Consider the following 18,847-nt stretch of genomic DNA (forward strand, 5'->3'; position numbering starts at 1 on the left):
GAGAGAGAATATGATCATGTAGAAAATCTAAAAATCGAGATCCATGTTTATTCTGATAATCCTGGTTTTCAAAGATCGGATCGATAGATGATTCAATCTTTTCGTATCTTTACTTAACAAAGATATTAACACATTTGAAACCGTTAACTCGTGAGTAAATAGTCCTATGTCATTTAAAAATCTTTACGTAGTCATGAATATGTAATTAGAAAAAATTAGGAAACGTAGAGATATTAGTTTTATTTGTAGACATTGTGAACTATCGATGTGTAAAAATAATTGTTTTTTTTTTTTTAAATACGATATCATAGAAGATCAAGTATTACTAAAATAATTAAATTTTAATTCGTTAATTCGTTCGTTTCAATTTCGTTTTAACTTTATTTTAATTTTATTGTTATAAACACATTGAATTGTTTCTTAAATTAATAATACGTTTTATATTTCGAGTTATTATTATTATTTTTATTTATATTATTAAATACAACGTAAAGTTATTATGCGAAATAAATATGTTGAAAAAGAAATGATTATCGATGATTATTAGTTTAGAGTAAAGTCATACTCGTTTTCCAAGAAATAAAATTAAACAAAAATTGAATGAATTTAAACTACTCTTCTTATTTTAATATTTTCAGTAATTTCATTTAATTTTATTTAATATTTTCAGTCCATCAAACAATTAATTTTTTCTATTTTCTCTTTTCTTTTTAATTTTAAACAACAGACGATTGTAAACATGATATTAAGAAAGAATATTTTTTATATTTATATACATTGAATCCATTCATATTTTTATATTCGGAACATTAATGTATTTGGTTATAAATTTCCGAAAATTATAATACATACATACATACATACATACACGATATCCAGCTAAGTATTTTGTTGACCGACAAATGCTAGTCGCGAATGTGATTAAAATTTCTCGTTTCTACATTTTTTTCTTTTCTAAATAGTCGAAAAGCCGCCGAAGTTCTTCCTCCGTCGTTGTCATCGTCATCGCGAAGAGTGCGTAAATCAAACACTTATCTGGCTAATAAATATTTAAGTTAATAGTCGGTTAGTTATCCTAGACACACCCTCAAAAGCAGTTCGATATTTATTATTTCCCCCCTTCAAAAAGGGATCCTCGGGAAACTTTTCACAGCTGTACGATTATTACACTACGTGTTCGTCGAGACTTATTCGTGTGTGAGACTGACAGAGAGAGAAAGAGAGAGATACGCACGCCACGTGTCTTTCCTCCCTCCTATATTTTATTTGTCCGTACCATTTTTCACGCGAACGAGTGTATATATGTATATACGTATATATGTATGTATATATATATATATATATTTGTTAGTGAGTTATATACATATACATATACATATATATATATTTACTTACACGAATGCGTCCCTTTTCGTGTATTTTGTATATATATATATATATATATATATATATATAAAAAAAAAGAAATCCCTATTACGATCACTCCTGTGGTTTTTCAACCGGAGCGGTAGAACATAAATGTCAGTGATTTAATGATTTTTTCTAAGTTACGACACTCCGTCGTTATTCTTTTTCTTTTTCTTTTTTTCCTTTCTTTTCTTTTTTTTTTCTATATTTGTGGAAGTCATTCTTTCTTGTTTTAAAACGATTCCACTGTACCGTTATCGACGTCGTTAAGTTTATGTTACGCCGAGATCTTATACGAAATGAATCAATTACAAGAGTTTAGATTCAAGTGTTAGAGAAACGGAGATTTGTTAATCGTTTAAAATATTCTACGTTATATATTTAGTTTGACGAGAAAGACGATTCGAGTTATTTCGATTATCGAACTTGAAACGAAGATATTCGAATGATAAAACAATTATTATTGTTATGCTCGTAAATTCCGTATGGGATTATTCAAATTTATAAATGAGAAATATACAGTAGGTAAACTCTAAAGGAATAAAATGTTGAAATTATAGATACTACGATCGCTACCGGCAGAATGGTAACGCGTACCTATGCGAAATCCAATCCCGCGCGTGAATGACAGTATGTAATGTACTATTGTGACTGAAACATGTTCCAACAAATTACTAGGGTCTCTTTATCTTTATCTCTCTCTTTCTCTCTCTTATTCTCTTTTGCTCTCTTTTGCTCTCTCTCTTTTACTATCTGGATACGTACAATGTTATAGTTGGATACAATGTGACTACAGAAGGATCTTCATTACTCTGTGGCTTTTACAATACATTAAAGCGATTATTTCCTTGTAAGTACTCTCAAAACGTCATCCTGTAAGTCTCTTTCTCTCTCTCTCTCTTTCTCTCTCTTTCTGTCTCTTTCTGTCTCTCTAAGATAAGCGAAATACGTCATCTTTTTGTGAATCATACGAACAGGAATGCTTTTCAGCATCGACTCTCCATCGAATACAATGAAAGTAATTTTCTTGTCTCAATTTCGAGATATATAAAGAAGGGGTGAAGGTAAGGGCCCGAAGGGGATAAGTGAAGGAGGGGGAGTATCAGTTAACTACTTCGATAAGCGTAAAACGCCGTTCGTTGCACGCGGAACGACTGCGCGTAAATTTTTTCCTCTTGCAATACGGGAAATCGTTGGCTCGATCTTCCGTGTGTTCGATTTACGGGAGAAGAAGAAGAAGAAGAAGAAGAAGAAGAAGAAGAAGAAGAAGAAGAAGAAGAAGAAGAAGAAGAAGAAGAGGAGAAGGAAGAGAAAGAAGAAGAAGAAGAAGAACGTAGGCGAGCGTAACGCATGCGCGAATGCATCTTTCGACCGAAAGGTTAAGATCGCAGGAGCGTGTACGAACTAACGGATCTCAGTCGCGCGTGCATTCTACACGCTTACGACTCGGATTAATCGATTCGGATTTTTCGAGCGATAAGAAAACGATAGATCGATCCGAAGGAACATCGGATAGTTCGATAAGTTAAATAATCGACGTTTAGTATCTATATTTACTTTCTATCGATAGAAACTATTAATACAAATATTTTCAACGATAGTGTTGGTATTAAGTATTCATGATAATTGTTTTTGTTTTTGTTTTTGTTTTTGTTTCTCTCTGTCTCTCTGTGTTTGTTTCTACGTCGACTTAATAATAACTTTTGCTTTATGCGAGTTTATTTAAAGGACGAGAACGATGAGGAAGGAAGATATTGGATAGCTAAGAGACATGTCGGTAGACGGGCAGTAGTCTTATGCATCGTAGCGTGAATGTGTGTAAAATAGAAAAAGAGAGAAAGAGAAAGATATTATTCTCGCACAGGGTCTCGCATTCCGGGAAGGCGATTCCTGACGAGCGAGAGTCCCCGAAGACGCGGTTACCCGAGTCACATATCACTGCGTGACGTCCTCAGAATTTCGCATCCAAGAAGCGCATTTAGATGCAGATACGCCCGCGGACGAGAACGTTTAAAAAGACTTGCCACCATGCTATATCTGAGAAAGAGAGAAAGAGAGAGAGAGAGAGAGAGAGAGAGAGAGAGATGTTTATGTATCAAAACGAGAGAGAAAAATAGAGATATATGTATTTGTAAGAAAAAAAGAGAAATGTGTATGTGTGTATGTGTATATGTATGTTTACGCGTATATGTGTATATATATAAGAGAAAGAGAAAAATATATATAAATATATATTTATATATATATATATATTTGTAAGAAAATATATATATATATTTGTATATGTGTATTTGTAAGAGAGAAAGAAATGTAGCCAAGGATAAAGAGACGAAGAGAAAAGAAGAGAGGAGGGGAGAGGAAAAGATGAAACGATCAGATAAGCAGAGTGCCACGTGCGAGAGAGACCTTTTCGCCGGAACTTCAGACGCGATCGCCACGTTTCATCAAGCCTGCGGATGAATCTAAACCTTCTTCTTCTTCTCCTTCTTCTTCTTCTTTTCGCCACCGAGAATTCTGCCACCGAAGATGCGATTTTGTGTGTGCGTGCGCTTATCCTTATGAAAGAAAAAGAAAGAAAGAGAAAGAAGGAGATGCAAAGAGACAGCAAGAGAGAAAGAGAGAGAGAGAGTCTCTCTTTTTCGGAAGCCAGATTTCTCTTAACCGGATCCCCCGTTCGCGCGAGAATGCCGTTAATTGTATCCACGTGGAGAACCAACTCGAAGAGATAACGAGTCCCTTTTGGACCCTTCCCTACTTTCCGCGAAAAAGATACCGTATACGTTCCTTACCGTACGTGGATCGTGTTCCATGGTTGACAGGATAGACTTATTTTAAAAGGATATCAGGTTAAGAGAGAAAATTACAGAGAGAGAGAGAGAGAGAGAGAGAGAGAGAGAGAGAGAGATTTGTAATGATCAGGAATATGATTGAAGATAATGACGAACATTCGATTAAATCAATTCGATTAAATCAAGGATAATGATATGATTTGATATTGATTGTAAGATCATCGATAATGTCAGCAACATGATCAACATATATAATGCGATAGAATTTTATGAGATTTTGAAAAATGATACTTTTTTGTTATTAAATTTCTAAGGAACATACCGTCTAACGCAACGTTTCTCAAATTTGTTTTATCACGGAACTACGTTTGGCGAAACCAGAAATTTCAAGAGAACACCTTGAGTTTTTTTATGAAGTAGATAGATATTAATAGTAGATAAATTAAATTCGTAGATATTAATAGTAAATAATAATTGGAAATAGATTGTACGTATGAGAGTTAAGAAAAGAAAATAGAAAAAGTATATCTATTCTCAAATTTTCATTATATTTGAATAACAAAGTATACTTGACGAATGGAGGAATCAGAAATTTCAGAAAATCCAGAAATTTATTTATTAGAGTAAATATAAAAATTGATAAAATGAAAGAAAAAAAAAAAAGAAAAAAAGCATTTATTCTCAAATTTAATTACGTGAAACAAAACGCATGAAAATAATAAAGTAACCTTGACAAATCCATCAATTCCAAATGAATTATTACTAAATAACCTTGAGTCATATCATAAAGTACATAAATATAAATAATAAATAAATTGAGCAGATAAATACGAAGGGATAAACAGAAATATAACATAATAAAACAAAAAGAAGAAAGAGAAAAGAAAAGACGCTTCTTCTCAAATTTTGATTATATAAAACAAAACGCACGAGAATAATCGAATAATATCAATTCTCATGATTTTTCAGAGAACATTAACTTATTGACTTACCGAGGAACATAGTTTAGGAAACGTTGCTTTTAATGTAAGTAAATATCTATATACATTTCTTTTTTAATCTCGGTCACGAAGTACTATGTCTTTGCGTGAATCTCACTGATAATATCTTTACTCGTACTTAACGGTACGCTTCCATTTCTCTCTCTCTGTCTCTCTCTTTCTTTTTCTCTTCTTGTCTAGAGAGTAGTCTAGAGAGAAAAGGCGTGAACAAAGTCGACCTCTCGAGGAATATTCGAAAGAACGTAAAAGGTAAACGCGTCGAATAAAAGAGCGATCGAGGGATCGAATGTCTAAATAAAATTTCAGACTACGTAGGACTACGCGCGCATTACGAAACGTATAGGCTCGTTTAACGTTCGCTTGGAAACGACCGGTCGATCTTATCGATTTCTTCGCGCTATCTTTATCTCTCTCTATCTCTGTCTCTCTCTTTCTCTCTATCCTTCTATCTCCGTCTTTGTCTCCATCTCTTTTTATTTTAGGTTCTCATCGTGCATTCTCGAAATCTAGAAACTACTCGCCATACCTATTTGGGTCTATTATCGTCGACTTTTTCGTCGTCCATGTTACCGGAGATCTTACGAGATACTCGTCCACCTTCGACTCGTATATGTCGGTTCTGGACGTTCTATAATTTACTTTTAACGAGACATTCAGCATAAAGTACAAGAAAGGTACAACCGACAGCTTCCCCCTTAAAATTGTCCCGTCATTGTTTATTGGACTTTCTAACGCTCTTCGCGCTTCTCTACCTTTCTTGCGTTCTCTCTCTCTCTTTTTTCTCGGACGCACGCATTCGTATGGCCGATGATCGCCGGCGTTAAAAAAAGATCATCGAAAAAGAGTATAGGATAGCCGGTAGGGTGACGATAAATTTTTCTCTGAAAGAAGACGATCTCTCTTTCTCTCTCTTTCTTTCTTTCCTTACAAACTATCGATGGACGTTCGTGGAAACGGCGATCGTTTAAATTCGAAGGGTCCTCTCTCTCTCTCTCTCTCTCTCTCTCTTTCTTCCTTTTCTCCTTATTTACCTCGTTCCATCGATACGAGAAAAAAATGTTTACCTTCACCGGTGCGCGTTTAATCGCCTTGTCCAAAATTGTCCCGTTTCGTTGCTCGATTAACTAATTAAGTAAGTTTATTTCCTATGGGAGAGAAGAAGCAACCGTTTCTCCTATCGATTTTTACCGAATGAATGATTCGATAAATAAAAAAAAAAAGAAAGAGAAAGAAAGTACCGTTACATTTCTACTTTACATAAGTGTCATCAATGAGACTGTGTGAAATGGATATCAATTGTACTTAATTACTCCTATGTCGTCCATGTTTGTTTTCTTATTTATTATTGTCCGTGTTTTTGCATCCTCATAAAAAGAAAAGAAAAGAAAAAATAAGAAAAAGTAAAGAGAAGAACGAAAAAATAATAAATAAAAACAAAGAGAAAAAGGGGATCTCGTACGATCTCGACGGGAAACAACGAACGAAATTATTTATGTAATTAAGACGAGCAAACTTGATACCCGGGTTTGGCTTGCTCGCATGAAACTCGCGGGGACGCGGTTGAACTGATTAAAAATACATCGGAAAGAGCGTTCTCGATTAATTCCAGCGGGATGCCTTTCCCCTTCGTTTTATTATTTTTTTTTCTTTTTTTTTTTTTTAGTCGTTGGCGATCGAGAGGAGAGAGAGAGAGAGAGAGAGAGAGAATAGTGGGAGGATGCAACGATGCGATCCCTCCGTACTTTGTATTCTCCCTGCCATCATCAGCCGCCCCGAGCTTAACGCGTCCTTTCCCTTTCTCTCGGCTTCTTCAAATACTCCGAGCTAATTCTGTTTGGCCCGTTTGTTCTCTCTTTCTCTCTCTCTTTTTCACTCTCTGTCTCTCTCTCTATCTCTCTCTTTCTTTCTCTTCCCTGCTTGCCCTACGGCTCACGGTGTATTAATACGAAGCATCGAACGCTCCTTATTGCTCGAGCTGCTAAGGGCCAAGTACTTATTGCGTTAGAATGTTAATCCAAGCTCTAGAAAACTGATTAACGGGTGAGAAGTGTCATCTTTTTTGGAAGGAAAACATCGTGAAAATATTTTAACTTTATATATATATATTTCTTAACTTTAAATATTATAACTTTAAAAATATTTAAAAAAAGTAAATATTTTGAAAATATTTTGAATAGAAAATAATTTAACTTTGTGTTATATATATATGGAAACAAAACGCATGTTTATATATATATATACATATATATATAAATATATATATACACATATTTTATTCATACACATAATTCCATTATTAGATTACTAACAGTTTTTTCTTATTTTCATAATAAACCTCAAACTAGTGTATTTCTAAGCAAATTTCCTTGCAAACGTTCGATATGTTGTCTCCAAGAAATTCATTCATATGATATCAAACCTTCATAAATGATAAAAATTAATTTTCATTAAAAGTTTTGATTTTAAGATCCATGTTAATTAGATATTTTTTACTCATCTCGGTGAATATTATAAGCCCTTAAAACATGAGACCCCTTTTTTTTTATCACCATGTAGAATATATATCTATATATATATACGTATATGTATATCGTTTTATTTTTCTCTTCCAAAATCATAATCATTATCTAATACTCCGTTAGTCCCTAAAACTAAAACTTTTAAGAGACTGTATTTAGTTTCAATTTGTCGTAATTTTTATCACTGTTCTTGTTACACTGTCATTTTATATAATATCAATTAAACATCTGTTTTTATATTTTTGTATACTCAATTTCAAGACTGATTTAAGAATCATGTTTGATAAGACGGATATGAAGACGTCGAGAATCCATTATTTGATTTTTTCTCGTAATCGTATATCCGGTTATGATATCTGACCATCAAAAAAGGGTCGAAAGAGATGGTACCATTAGAAAAGAGACGGAGATTTCAGTATTTTATCAAGGATCACACTTATCCATCCATCGGTCTTTTATAAGAGCGCTGCTAATCCCTGTTCGTGGAAAGTGATTAGAGAGACGTAAGAGATGGCACGAGACACTCTTCTCTTTTCTACTATCTCGTAGATCCATGTGCGTTTTAGGATGGAAAAGCATCACTTAGAAGAGGATCAAGAGGACTGTGAGGACTCCTCTAAGAGGATTCGAGTCACTTCTCTTTCCTTTTTTGGATTTTTCTTTCGGCTCAACCTACCGATTAGTCAACAGAAAAATAATCCTTCCGGACGGTAAAGTAACGAAACAAATTTACTCAACTTATTCAAATTGAAATTCGCTTCGGAAAAACCGCAAATAAAAATTGTTGAAATTGTATAAAAATAATTATTTTCATCGTACCATCAATCCTCCTCTATATAATAATATTTCGAAAATGCGTAATATCAGTATAAAATTAATTTACATTCTTTGAAAGTTAATCTCGAGATCCCCTCTTTTTATTTTTTTGGTTTCAAATTCACAGTTAAAAGCACTTTACTATATAAAATTGAATTAGACACCTGGGACGAGATATCTGATATTAATCCAAATTAAATATTCCAAATAGCAGGTTATTCAATTGTGATGATATAAAAATTAGTTGCCCATACGAATGAGAATATAACAATTTTTCCGTAAAATATATGAAACCATTTTAAAATTGAGATATACTTAAATTACAATAATTAATTACGAACATTTTAACGTGTACTTTAACGATGAAACGTTAACGACGAACGAACGTAATAAAACGTTTAAAGCTTTTTATTCGTTATAATAAAACAAGAAAAACGTATTTTCTTCGTATAATTGACGAATGAAATTCATTCGTGAAGTTTCAATCTGTGGATCGAAAAGATCGATGTCTGGATCGATCTTGAGGAACTAATGTAAGGAATTGCACTAGTCGGTCTAAGGAATTTGCTCGCACAGCACTGTCGTAACGTTTCCACGTACCTAATCTCATGGCACGTCTCAATGGCACGACGGATGCACGCGATAATCGAGAACGATCGTACTTCTAAGGAACAACGATTGGCGTACGGCCGGCACTCTCCTTAGAAGCGAACACGAGGAGAGCACTGAATAAGGACTAATCTAACGATGATAGGAATGCGCGACGTGCTTGACGTCGTTAGACGCGCCAGTTGTAATCGTCCATGGTTTCGTGCCTGATAAACGTCTTCAAGTGCATGAAATTTGAGTTCAACTACGGAATTCTAAAGTATCTGACCAATCCTTCGAAATCGATCTTAATTTTATTCGATTGTCGAATAACATTAAAACAAAAACTTCTTTTTTTTTTATAATCGTAAGTAACAACACGTTTTTCCACATGTTAATCGTTTACCGGTCACGTAAAGCTACGTTTTTCAATGTTTACTTTTATTTTCTTTTTCTTTTTCTTTTCTTGCTTTTATTGGATAATTTTGCAAAATTGACTTTTATTAAATGTAATTTAATACGTATAGGTACGTATAGATCTATCGCAATTTATCAATCCGAAGAATATTTCATTTTTTTCTTCTTTTTTTTTTTTTTTATTAAAACGTTAAATACACTGATATTATAAAAAACTCTGCTTATTTTTTTTAATTCTTTTAAAGTGCGATAAATACTACTAACAAAAATATTCAAATAAATATTAATAATTGATATAACCATCGAGAGCATATTTACACTTTGCAATAAAAATTTCATGTTCGAAATATTCCGAATACTTTTTCGGTTGTAACGATTGTAAAAATTGATTGTTAAAGATGTAATTATAAATCGAAATATAAGAATTATCGTCGATGGTTAAATCAGTAAACAATTAACGTAGATAGCGGCGTAAAATGTGTTAACAGTCAAATCGGATACCAGTTACAAATAATTTACACGTTCTCGTCAAAAGCAACATGGAAAAGTCTCTGCATTGTTCTTAGTCATTAAAATTATTATCAAGTATCACGGTCCACGTTAAAAGATAACTCACGTTTTATGGGAATCGGATGACGTTGCTCAATCAAGACATTTGTCTCGACGCTGACATAGATGTAAAGGAATTTTAAAAGCTAACTCGACGAATATCTCAGAGCAATCCTTGGTGTCTTTCGCTCTAATTAACAAAAGAGACAGATAAAATCGAATGAATATATATAAAGATATCGAGCCGCGTTCGAAATTGTATCTCTGCGTGACGTTTCCATTTTTCTTTTCTTTCTTACTTTTTTTTTTTTTTAGATAAGTTCTCGTCTTTCGAATGAGTCAAAAAGGTGTATCAAAAAAAAAGAAATTACGAAAGATTCGTAATACCTTCGACAATACCTTGTCATATGTTGGTGACGTCACACGTTCACTGACTGTTCCATAATCGAAGTTTGATACTGGCATGTTTCAATCGGTCACGAGTCCTCGAGGGCTCCTGCCTCTAGTGCTCAAAATTGTTCGAAACTAAATCAATCGAATTTTTTGACGATTTTGGCCATTGACAGAATACAAGAGTTCGGATTTTCAAAACGGAATTTCTCTAACGAACAAAAATAGTCCACTTAAAGTACTAGGTACTTCGAGAGAGTGACTGGAACGTTCGTCAAAGCTCTTCTTTTTTCTTTTTTTTTCTCTCTCTCTCTTTTTTTTTTTCATGGGTTAGTTTATAGGAAAAACAAAACAAAAAAAGAAAAGAAAAGAACACAAAAAAAAGTGGAGCTTCCGGGGCGGCATGCTGCAAACGATCCAATGCTGTTTCTCTTCGCAAGCTGTTGCTGCTGCTGCTGCTTGTGCTGGTGCTGGTGCTGTTTGCTGCTGCTGGGCTAACCGTTTAGCACCCAAGAAAATCAACAGCAGCCTCAAAGAGCCTTTTCAAACAGAGCGTTACGCTGTTCGATTAGCGTTGCTGCACTAACGATCGAAGTTCGAAAAGGTTGGAAAAAAAAGAGGACGCTGCTGGACACACGCGTGAACCAACGTAAATTCGATTTCACGATTTTCTGTATTTTCTCTCTTTCTTTTTCTTTTTCTCTTTCTCTCTCTCTCTCTCTCTCTCTCTCTCTCTTTCTCTTTTCTTCTTCTCTTGCTATTTCTGATCCTCCCTTTTTCTATCTATCCTTCACAAATTCGTTCCATTTCTGTAACTCGTAATACCAGTGTCGCGTTTTCTATCATTCTTGAAATTACCATTCGAACGTAGATACGACGTTTGCTACTCGTATCCCACTTATCGCCTAGTAATACGGTGTAAATTAGTAGTCTTTGGAATATGGGTCATCCACGAGGATGAAAGGAAAACAGGAAAAAAAAAAAGAAAAAAAGTAAACCTTTGAATTAAAGGTTTAGCTTCTATATTTCTTTTTCTTCGTCCTTCTTCCGTTTTTTTTTTCTACGTAAAAAGAAAAAAAGGAAGAAAAAACAATAGGAATAAGAAGAAGAAGAAGAATTACAAAAAGAAGAAGAGAAAGAAGAAAAAAGAAAAAAACGAAAGAGAAAAAAAGAAAAAAGAAGAAGAAATACTTAACATTCTTTAGATAATAATTAACGAAGTCACATACGGGAGTCGTCGTAAAATTTATTACGGGAAGAAAATGAAAAAAAAAGAAAAAAAAAAGAAAGTTAAATATCGAGGGTAACGATCGTGAAGCGAGAAAATATTCTATGTAGTTACTCGTGCCGCTCCAATGAGAAAATAACGTTACGAGATGAAACTGTCCGGATCGAATTCAAAGGAACAAAACGAAGATGGTTTCTCTCGGTGCTCATTGATTCGGAACGGACAGTGATTAATAAATAAACGAACGTATTCGGCGTCAGCACGTATATGTAGTACCTAGGTAGATAGGTTGGTAGGTTGGTAGGTAGGTAGGTAGATAGGTAGGTAGGTAGATAGATAGGTAGGTAGGTAGGTAGGTAGGTAGGTAGGTAGGTAGGTAGGTAGGTAGGAAGGTAGATAGGTAGGTAGGTGTACGTAGGTACTACGAGAATGTTTCTTTCGTTCTGAGACCGAGGGCAAGATAACTATGCATAAATACAACATAAAACGCGGTCATAAATTATGGATTCATGGAGATAAATTTGTTCGGTGGCGCCCGTGTGAGAAGAAGAATCACTAGCTAAAGAGAGAGAGAGAGAGAGAAAGAGAGAAACTTCGTTCAAGAAGTCGAGAGATATCACACTTACAATGTGAAGGATTAAGTCTTTTGTTCGTGTTTTCTCGCATGCGAGAAAATGACGAATTCAGTTTAAGAGCAAAGAATAAGGTGCTTCGATATAAAATTATCTTTTTTTTTTTTTCCTTTTTGTCTTATTTTCAGACAAAAGTAAGAAGTGAGAGTTGGGGATGAAAAAGAACACGGATAAACGATCTCGCGATAAATAATTGTTAAAAATGGGAATTAGATGAGTCGATCGAGTTTTGAGAGTAATAATAAAAGTAGGAAAAAAAGAGAAAGAAAAAGAAAAAAGAAAGAACAAGATAACGAGCAAATTCAACATTGGAAATTTACAAATAAAAATAAAAGTATCGATTGTAAAATCGAGAAAATCTACTCGTTGCGATCAATCGAGTCATCGTCACGAGAAATTACCTACGTGTATCGACAACTCCACGGGAAATCTAATGATCTCGACGTAGCCGTAAAACGTGCCAGGAACGGTTTATCATTACGATCTCGAACGAAATCGAGATATTCGTTCGACACCCACGTAAATTCACGACCGCGACGACGACGCCATCGTGCCTAGAAAGCAAATGAAATATTTGCCCTTTGTTTCACAATTCTTTTTTTTCTTTTTGGCTTTTCTTTTATCTCTTCTCTCTCTCTCTTCTCGAAAGTAAGTATACTGCCAAATGCAAAATACAAAATTAGAAAAGTCGTCTCCGACGATCTTTCTGTTCTATTTATTTATTTATTTATTTCTTGTTCTATAGCACTAGAAGTACCATCGATATCATCTCTATAATAACAAAAAATATTTGTATGAGCTTTAGATTTGAAGTTCGGAGGATATAACAATGTTTTGGTGGAACCCACGTTAATACCAAAAATACTGGTTTCTTGTGTTTCCCCGGACAAACACCTTTTCGGTAGATGTAATACGTATATACAAACTAATACGTATAAACGTGTACGTACTTACCTCTATAAGAGAGAAAATGGCGGTACGTCACATGGCGTTTAAATAAACGCATCCTCTCTCTCTCTCTCTCTCTCTCTCTCTCTCTCTCTCTCTCACTCTTACTCTCGAGTTGGCGGCCGTCTCTCTAATTTGTCCGTTCAAACAAAAAGCAATTTGTTACCCAGCGAACTGACTCTTGGGCCGGTGGTACGCGCGGTATGGAAAAAGAGAGAGAGAGAAAGAGAGAAGCAATCGGATGATGCGAGATCGAGAAGGACAGAGGATATACGCGAGCAGTGTGAAAAAGAAAGAGAAAGAGAAAGAGAGAGAGAGAGAGAGAGAGAGAAAGGGGGGGAGAGAGAAGAGGAAGAGGAGGCGGAGGCTGATTTAAACCTGTCTGGCGGCCCGCTGCGCGCTTAACAACTGAAAAACAAACATGGCGCCGAAAGAGAAAGAGAGACAGAAAGAGCTCGCACCGGTCAGCGGGAGCTCACGTATGCCGCGCGTACCGAGACCATAAAGTGCTTCTGGTACCCCCATGGAACCCGGTTGCTTCTTCTTGCCGTTGTTTTACCCCGCGGGACGTCGCTACGGACCGCGAACGTAAGTACTTTCCGTCCACCGAGAAGGTGTCGGGAAGCTCCGGAATCCTTTTCTTTCCTTCTCCTACTCTTCCTTTGCTCCTTATGCCTCCTACCACGACAACAAATCCCTCGGATGCTGCTTCCGCGATTCTTCGACGTGGCACCAAGAACGCGACGTGGGACGCAACACTACCGAAAGTCTTCGATCTTTTTCTTTTGAGAATTTTCCCTAACTCTTTCTTTTCTTCTTTTGCTTTTATTTTATTTTCATCGATTTCTAATTGATTCGTCCATTTTCGTCTATTTTCATTTATTTATTTATTTATTTATTTATTTATTTATTTATTTTTGTTTCTTTCTTTTTTTTCGGAAGCGCCGCAACAGCAAATATTACCTCCTTTTGATTGACATTGTTACTCAATCCGTAGAAACACGGTTAGAGTTTACGCTATTTTAGATTTATTACGAAACTACGATCAGAGTTTCGATCCATTATCGTGAGGAGAACATACGTATTGTCGATAAATGGTTTTCGCGATATAACGTTGCCATACTTGTCGCTATCCATCATGGCGGCCATCGAAGCTTCGCCCGGGCAATCCTTTTAAAAGTTTAGATGGCAGATAAAAAGAGAGAGAGAGAGAGCGGAGAAGGTAGGAGGGAGAAAGACAAAAAAAAAGTATAAAAAAAATTTGACAGCAGATTCGAATGCGGATTGCGACGGATTTAATGGAACGACGAGCTAGTGCTCTCATTTTATCTCGTTGAGGAACGAACGAAATCCAAATGCGCTGATATATGATAAACGTTCTCTATCTCTATCTCTATCTCTATCTCCTCCTCCTTTTTCTTCTTCTCCTTCTCTCTCTCTCTCTCTCTCTCTTCTTCTTCGTCGGCTCATCTTCGCGATTAATTTTGGGCGGAATATGTCGCGAGACCGAGTCAATGTTAATATTTCGTGAGTGTTTACTTACGCCAGGAGTGCTTGCTTGCGGTCCATAGGGATACCTCGTCCACTCGAGCTTCGCCTCCGTCGTTGTGTCCAGGAGAACGACTGAAATTGTAAAAAGATGCGATATGAGATTAAAGATTTTATATTACAATGAAAAAAAAAAAAAAAAAGAGAGGGAAAAGAAAAGAAATATTCAATGATATCGATCGTTTTTTATCATAGCAAACAATAACGATAATGATGATACTAATAATAATTATAATTATATAATAATCATCATTATTATTGTTGTTGCTGTTGCTATTATTATTATTATTTTTAATTCTTGTTATTAGATTATTATATCATCATCATCATCATCATCATCATCATCATCATAGATTAAAAGAGAACTATTTGACGCCATATTGTTTTCGTTAAAAAGAACAAGTCATGACTCTTCCTCTTTTAATTTGTCTTTTTCGTTTCTTTTTTGCTTTATTTTTCTTCTCCTTTCTTTTCTTTTTCATCGTCGTGAGAACATTGTTGAGACAGTAACGAAAGAGGGAGCAGCAAGCTTAATTACGCGCGTTATAGATACGCGTCGAGAAATGAGCGTAAATATGAGCGTTACACGGAAATAATAATTGGAAGAAGGGCCGTCATAAGCAAACAGAAAGATAAAGAGAAAGAGAAAGAGAAAGAGAAAGAAGAAAGAAAGAAATGGAGAAAAAGAAAAAGAGAGAGAAGGAAAGAGGAACAGAGGAACAGAGAGAGAGAGAGAGAGAGATAAATCCATTTTAGCGGGAGAGACTTGTGAGTAGTGGCGGTACACGTCGATTTAGCGCGCCGCGTATCTCGTGAATTTTAATTAGACGAGGTAGTAGTAGCAACGTCGACGTCGACGACGACGACGACGACGACGACAACGACGATGACGACGACGATGACGACGACGACGACGACGACGACGACGACGTGTAGGCGTACGAGCTCACGGCCGATGGAAAAGCGAGTCGCGAAGCGTTGTTCGCTAAGAGGGTTGGGCGGGTAGGAGAGGGAAGGAAGGGTCTGGGAGGGAGAAGGGGGTGGGTCTGGAGAGAGAAGAAAGAGAAAGAGAGCTGGTACGTTCGGTCGGTTGTTTTTCGACGCTTGGAGATGTTCATCGCGCAAAAGCGAAGCACGAAGAAAGCTCAAGCTACGGAGAGTTTCTCTCTCTCTCTCTTTCCCTCCCTCTCAAAATGGCGGCTTCTCGAGTGCGCGCTAAAACACCTTGCAGCTCGGCGGCTTCCGTCGCGGCGTTCCTAGGGGAGGGTGAGAAGAAGGAGTCAAGGGAATGTTGGGGAGGAGGGAGAGGGAGATAGAAGAGAAAGCGAGAGAAAGTTAGACGAAGGGAAAAAGGGAAAGGGAAAAACAGAAAGAGAGAGAGAGAGAGACAGAGAGAGAGAGAGAGAGAGAGAGAGGAGAAGGTAGCATGAGTGCGAGAAAGCGTATCGACCGGCACCTACACACCTCAACACAACTTCACCCTCACCCTTCCTAACGTTCGACGCGCCACCCCAACGACAACAACGACGACGGCTACGACGACGAGCGTCGTTGGCACCCCCTCTCCCTCCCTCTCTCTCTCTCCCCCTCCCTTCTACCTTCGCCAGCCCTCGGGTCCTTGAATTCCTAGGGCAAAGTACCCCAGCCGACGCCGTGTGCAACTCGTCTCTTCTCCTCTCCTCCCTTCACCCCCGTTCTCCTTCGAAACACACACACGCCGGATGGAATCTCAAAGGTGAAAACTGCGTGCTGCAAAATCCATCCAGCGCCCTTCAACCGGCGGCTACCTCCTCTCTTCCCTCCAAGCTGCAGTCGCCCTTCGCCTCCTCCCTCCCAGTCTCTCTCTCTCTCTCTCTTTCTCTCTCTCTCTTTTTTGCCACCCTCGTACACGCGAGACACGCAAAATCCCAGGGGCTCTCACGCCAGACACGGATGAAGTTCCGACGTGCGCGCGAAAATATGCCGATGAAAGATCGCATTGATATCACCACTTGAAAGTTACTATGTGTCGTTCCTTCGGAGGTTAAGACGGAGGATCAACACTGATTTCAATTTCGAATAGAAAAAGAGGAATACTCGTCGATCTTTATGCGTTGCGTGTTTTGTAAGCTATTAAAGTCTCTGAAAAAAAGAGAGAGAGAGAGAGAAAGAGAGATCGATGAACGATCGTCAGGATAATCTCGGTGGATCTTCGTTGTTGAATGCACAAGCAAGCAAGCAAGCAAGCAAGCAAATAAGCTAGCACGTCTACCGAGCCGTTTCATTGCGTCTAATAGGCTTTGCAGTCCGTCGGCTTGATTCGAGTGCCCTCGAGAAGTACTTTGGATATATAGGAACGCGGCGTCACTGACGACGAACCGATTTCGAGGAGCAAGATTCCACCCTCCTATCTATCCATCTATCTATCCATCTATCTATCTCTGTTGCTCCTCGCGCGCTCCTTGCTTAGTCCTTAATACACCTCGAGGCGGCGAAGCTTCGAGATTGACCTATTATTCGAGCGAACCAACCGGGGTGGTCTTCACTTCGGTCCACTGAGTTTCGCGCCCGACTATCTCTCTCCCCAATCGGTCTTATTCAGTGAGTTATCTTTAAGTTGTTTCTTCCTCGAATCATCGACTAAATCGCTATTCAAATGATATTTGATAAAACGAAAAAGAAAGAGAGAAAGAGAGGGAGAGAGAAACGGAGGCAAAGAAGAAAAAAGAGAGAGCTCTGAAAAGTCTCTCTGTTCGAAAGAAAATTCTATTTGTTCGTTAATAATATTTTTTATATGATGTTTTCATTTGATAAAATCAGAAAGAGAGAGAGAGAGAGAGAGAGAGAGAGAGAGAGAAACGTAGACAAAGAAGAAAAAAGAGAAAGAGAGAGCTATGAAGTCTCTCTGTTCGAAAGAAAATTCTATTTGTTTATTATATATAATTTTTTTTATCGTTTTTACATATAAAATCTATATCTTTTTTATAATAATAATATTTTTTATCATTTTTACATATAAAATCAATAATATTTTTATCGTTACATATATTTTTTTATCGTAATACTTATATATATAATAATATTTTTTTATCATTTTTACATATAAAATCAATCATCTGTTTAATTATATATCCGATTATAAATTTAGAGATGATTTCAACTTTACGGATAATGACAATCTACCTGAATAAAATCAATGTATAAGAGATGAAATCTCATGTATCTCTTCGCAATGTATTGAATTCGAAAGAGGGCCAATGTTGGAAGTAAAAGAGGAGAATTTTTCTCGAAAATCTGAGATCTTTTTTTCGGGATAACTTTTATCCGGTCGAACGAACGAGAAAGAGAGAGAGAGAGAGAGAGAGAGAGAGAGAGAGAGAGAGAAGATGATCCAGAGAGAGAAAGAGAGAGAGAGAGAGAGAGAGAGAGTTTTAGATTTAAGATCGCGCACGTGAAAAGTCGGTAAAATTCTTTCCTCCGTGAAAAAAAAGGAAGAAGAAAAAAAAAAGCAGTGGCACCGGTTCGGGCGTCCTCTGAATTTTTCAAGAAGACGGTCAAAGAGCGCTTTGAAATTCCAAACGGCCTCGGGGATCGATTCGTAGCACGTACCTGCTAGAGAAGGGAGCAACCAGAGGAGAAAGAAGAAGAAGAAGAAGAAGACGAAGAAGAAGACGAAGAAGAAGAAGAAGGAGCAGAGGAAGAGTAATAGTAGTAGAAAAAGATACGCTGCCGAATAAGAGAAAGAAAAGACAGACAGAGACAGAGAGACAGAGAGAGAGAGAGAGAGAATGAAAAAGAGTGCATACTTGTGCTCGTGCACCGGCCAACCAACACGTGCATTATATGTCGTGGCACGGTGCGAGTCGGTGCAACGGACACGTGTCACGTGACACGAGTCACTCGCATAGTCGCATCGTCGTGGAATTCCTCGAGAGTAGACGAGTTTCTCCCTATTGGATTTACGAGTCGGTGCTCAGACAACGAGACCGAGAAAATTCTCGCAAATTATGTCACTCGCAAACGAGGAAACAGGGAA

At 36.9% G+C, this 18,847-nt stretch overlaps 1 protein-coding gene across 11 annotated transcripts in view; it reads right to left on the reverse strand.

Annotated features, from left to right (window-relative positions):
- The window catches only part of LOC127066064 (ephrin type-B receptor 1-B), a 157,473-nt gene that overhangs the window by 47,783 nt on the left and 90,843 nt on the right, over positions 1–18,847 (reverse strand). For all 11 annotated transcript variants that reach the window (XM_050999308.1, XM_050999314.1, XM_050999310.1 and 8 more), the window contains exon 3: positions 14,828–14,907. In XM_050999308.1, coding sequence (XP_050855265.1) covers positions 14,828–14,907 — 80 coding nt within the window. The remainder of the gene's footprint in view (positions 1–14,827; positions 14,908–18,847) is intronic.

This window comes from Vespula vulgaris, chromosome 9 (genome assembly GCF_905475345.1).
Source record: "Vespula vulgaris chromosome 9, iyVesVulg1.1, whole genome shotgun sequence".
NCBI classification, from domain to species: domain Eukaryota; kingdom Metazoa; phylum Arthropoda; class Insecta; order Hymenoptera; family Vespidae; genus Vespula; species Vespula vulgaris.